The sequence below is a fragment of the Chaetura pelagica genome, unplaced genomic scaffold, assembly GCF_000747805.2.
Source record: "Chaetura pelagica isolate M959 unplaced genomic scaffold, ChaPel_1.0 scaffold183, whole genome shotgun sequence".
NCBI lineage: Eukaryota > Metazoa > Chordata > Aves > Apodiformes > Apodidae > Chaetura > Chaetura pelagica.
In genome coordinates, this window is record NW_009952706.1 from 339,113 (window position 1) to 343,194 (window position 4,082).

The window sequence follows — 4,082 nt, forward strand, 5'->3', positions numbered from 1 at the left end:
GGCTGCAGGCTCAGCCAAGGGGACACTGCAGTCAGCACAGCCCTGGCACAGCCACCAGGCACTGCAGCTGGATGGCGCCCACCCGGGGCCAACCTGCCAGGATCCAACCACATGGGATGGGATGTGATTTCACCACCTCCATACTGGTTTCTGCCTTGCCTGACCCCCAGCTGGCACAAACCCAGCGTCAGACCCACAGGTGACATGGCCACAGCCTGGCAGCTGTATTGCAAGAGCTGCTGCTGCTGCACCGCTTCATGTTCTCTCCCTGCCTGTGTGGCAAAAGAAACATCATTTCTGCATTTCAGTACAGTGCTGTTGGGTTTCTTTTTCTCCTGATTTAAGCAACAATACAATTATTTCACAGGGCACGACAGAGCCCTGTTGGACATGACAATGGAATGCTCCCACTCATGTCCTTGATGTGTGTTTAAATGATACCTTAAAGAATAAGATCATTAATAGCAGGGTGTGGGGCAAAGTGGCAGGGCTGCTTTCTCCCAACGGGAGAGTGCCCTTGTGACACGTTGGCTCCCAAACAAAAATCTATGATCTTAAAATTGCTACTGAAACAGAATCCTCGGCATGAATCCCAGCACTAGCATACAGCAAAAGGCACCACGATAGTTTTGTTTTCTATTTTTAAGTAGTCAAAAATTGGCCCACTTTTTTTTTTTTTTACTTTATTGTTTGTTTCCTTTTCTTCTTCTGTTTCTTTTTTTTTTTCTTTTTTACTTTTTTTTTCTCAGAAGCTGTAAATCAAGACATTACATATAAATAGAGATTCCCTATAAAAAAGTCATTGCCGTTAGCTATTATAAGACAACTTTGCTAAAATGAAAATAAAACATTTTATTCGTTATATTTTTTTTTCTTTTTTTTTTCCCCCTCTTTTATAGAAAATAAAAATATTTCTTTTTGTTTGTTCCGTTGTGTTTCCGATTCCCTCCTCCATGCGGGTTCTGTCTGCGGGTTGGCAGGCTTGGGTGGGTTGGGTGGGGGGGCACGGGTGCCGTGCCGGGGGTGCTGAGTCCGGCTGTCTCCCTGGAGCCGCGGCGACCCCATGTGCGCCGCGTCACTGTTCTGTGAGCTGAGGAACGGGGTGCTCTCGGCCACCAGCTCCTCGTCAGACTCACTGTAAGAGGCGCTGCTGAAGGAGAAGGAGTCCCGGACGGTTCTGGCTCTGTGAGGGACATGCCCGTTCAGTTTGGATTTTTTCCACCGCCTGTTGCTGCTTGCTGTTTTCTTTGGATGCTCTAGCGCTGGGACGTACTCCTGCGTCGTCTCGTAGTCGTCGTCCTCTGTGATGCGGAAGGGGCTGGAGGGCAGGCTCCCCATGCTGTCATTAAGGTAGGTCTTCCTTTGGTAGTAGCTGTCGTATCTCTGCGTGTCCTGGAAGGGGAGCTGGTAGCGCCGCAGGAGGGGCTGCTGCTCCTCCACGCGGAAGCTGATGGGGGCCGCCGGCGGCAGGGACACGGCGTGCGCCGAGTTGGGGGAGGTGATCTCGAAGGTGGGTACCTGTGTGGCCATCGAGTAGTGGAAGTCGACAGGCGACAGGCGTGCTGGTGTGGTCAGGGCCGACACGTACCTGAAAGAAGCAACACCTTGGTTTGGTACACTGACCAACCTCCCCGAAACCTCCCACTGTGCCCGTGCTCTGCCCAGCACCCGGTGTGGGGACCCAAGAGGCCTCCAGTGCTCCTGGTCCTGGAGTTCAGCATCTCCTGAGCAACCAGGTGGAGGTACCAGACACCACTGTGCACTACTGGCTTTGGTGGGCACTTGGGCACCATGCACCATGGGACTCCCCCAAGGGACTGTGTACGATTCCCACCCTACATCACTTCAAACTTTACTGCACCTCCCAGCTGGCTGAGTCAAGACTTCCCTGCCTCTTGTCTGCCTGCCAGCTGTTCCCTCCAGAGCTGCCAGACTTATATCCGAGGAAGGTCCCCAGAATGCCCTCCCCCTGCTCAGGCCACAGATAGAGAAAGCCTGGGCTTTGCTTCCTGTAACTTAGCAAAAATCTTTGGTCTCAAAAAAGGCATCTACCACTTTGGTCTACTCTAGTGACAACATCAGTGTGTGGCCCCTCTCTAAGCACCCCCTCCTTCAGCACCACCTCTTTCTAAGGAGACTTCTGTACCAGCTGGGTCAGCCTGCCTAAATGGACCAGGGACAGAAACCGAGAGCAGGAGATGCTGCTTTTCTCCACTTTCTCCATGGACAAGTCCCACTGCCTTGAAGGGTAACTGCCCCAAAGTGGCCACCCAGGTCACCCATGGCTACCCACCATGGAGCAAGGGTGGAGATGTGCTTATGCCCCATAGGCACCCAGACCCAGGAAGAGGAGGACTGCTGCTGTGTGTCCCTAGCTGATGCTGTCTCAGCTCTGCAGTTGTATTCCCCAGCAGGCTGGGCCATACAGAGTCCTGTCCAAAGCTCTGCCCACATACACCATCCCTGCTCACCAGGCCATCCAGAGATTTTTCCCATACACCTGGGGGCCAGACCCTGCTTGAGATGCCAGCCCAGCAAGCTGCCTGGGGCGTGCTCAGTTGCTGAGTGCAGCCAGGTATTTTCCATTCCTGTCATCCCTGTGTTCCAAACCTACTTTGTCACCAGGTAAGCAGGGTGCAGCACTTGCTGCTGCCCCTACCACAGTGGTCTCCTGGGGTACGGCTTCCTCTGGTAGGACCAGAGCTGGAGCCAGCACGGGACTGCAGCCGGGCAGAGGCAAACGTTTTGCATCCAGCTCAGAGGGCACCAAGCAGGGGGCTCTGACCTCTCGCTGTGCGGTGAGTCCCGCAGGGAATCCACCGAGTCGCGATACTGCGTCGTGGGCCTCCGCGAGTCCTCGATGCAGAAGGCGGCCCCGCGCCGCGCCCGCGCCTCCACGCACGCAGGGCTGTTGCATTTACTGGTTCCCACCGAGGACAGCATGATCCCAGACTGGGAATCTGAAGTCAGGCTCTCTGTCCGCTCCAAGCTCCAGGTGTGGCTTTCATGTCTGTGGACCGAACCGCAGGTGCACAGTGAGCAGGGAAACCTCACCAAGCTCCACAGAGCTGCAGGCAGGCACAGCTCACACTCTGCTCTGCACTGGCATCCCCTTTCCCTGTAGGACACATCTGTCCAGGGATGCCTCACTGCCCACCTCTGCCTTTTGGTTTGCCTTTCTTTGCTGCTTCTCGGAATATGATTAGAGGGTAAAGAAAGGTAAACCAGTGCATACCAGGTGTTTATCACACCTTCTCCCAGTGGCCAGGGATGGGACATTCCCTGGAGGGAGGCCAGAGCAGTTCTGCTTTGTGCTTGCAGAGACTTCTGGGTGTGGAGCAACACGCCAGCCGTGCTAAGGCAAGTCCACAAAAGATCTTCAAATGTGCCACCTGCATTGCCAAGTGACAGTCCCTTCAGAAAGGCTACCAGAAAGGAGGCAGGAAAAAAAAACACCCACTCAAACACCCACACTTCATCATCAGCAGCAGAAGATCAGATCAGAGGAAGGTCTGGATGTTCAGTTACCACTGGTTTATAAGAGATTTTGGCAGCAAAACGTGCTGGACAAAGACATTAAGTTGGGTAGACCTTGCTGAGCACTTGGAGCTCCACCTGCCCTAGTCTTGGTGCCAAGATGACAGCCTTTGAGGACTCATCAGGGATGCATGGGGCCAGGTGCACACCAGGTGGGCCACCCGTGCCACAGCCACCAGGCTGACCCCTCTCCATAGCAGAAACGTGATCCATTAGTGCAACTGCTCTGGCCTCCTAAACTGCACCAGATGGACTTGTGCCAGCAGAGGATTTTGGGTGGATGTTTCCAGAGGAGAGCAGACCTCATTAAAGCTTCCCAAGAACTTGTTAATTATTGAAGGCTCCAGGCACATGCTCGGCTGCAACCACTACACTCATTTGTAACTTCAAACGGTGTCCTCATTAGAGGTGCTGATCCAGTAAAACGGAGCCTGATGATGCCAGCAGTTTGCCTCTGGCATGACTTCAAGAAACACCTGCTTGCTGCACTTGACTCAGGAAGATTAGGTGGCAGGTAGCCAGTACCAGAGGCTGGGGAAGGGAGG

General features: G+C 53.8%; 1 protein-coding gene across 1 annotated transcript in view; it reads right to left on the bottom strand.

Moving 5' to 3' along the window:
• Positions 1-4,082, bottom strand: part of NRG2 (neuregulin 2) — a 184,945-nt gene that overhangs the window by 4,128 nt on the left and 176,735 nt on the right. Inside the window, exons 11-12 of the mRNA XM_009994223.1 lie at positions 2,786-3,010; positions 1,008-1,588 (exon numbers count right to left, since the gene is read on the bottom strand). Coding sequence (XP_009992525.1) covers positions 1,008-1,588; positions 2,786-3,010 — 806 coding nt within the window. The remainder of the gene's footprint in view (positions 1-1,007; positions 1,589-2,785; positions 3,011-4,082) is intronic.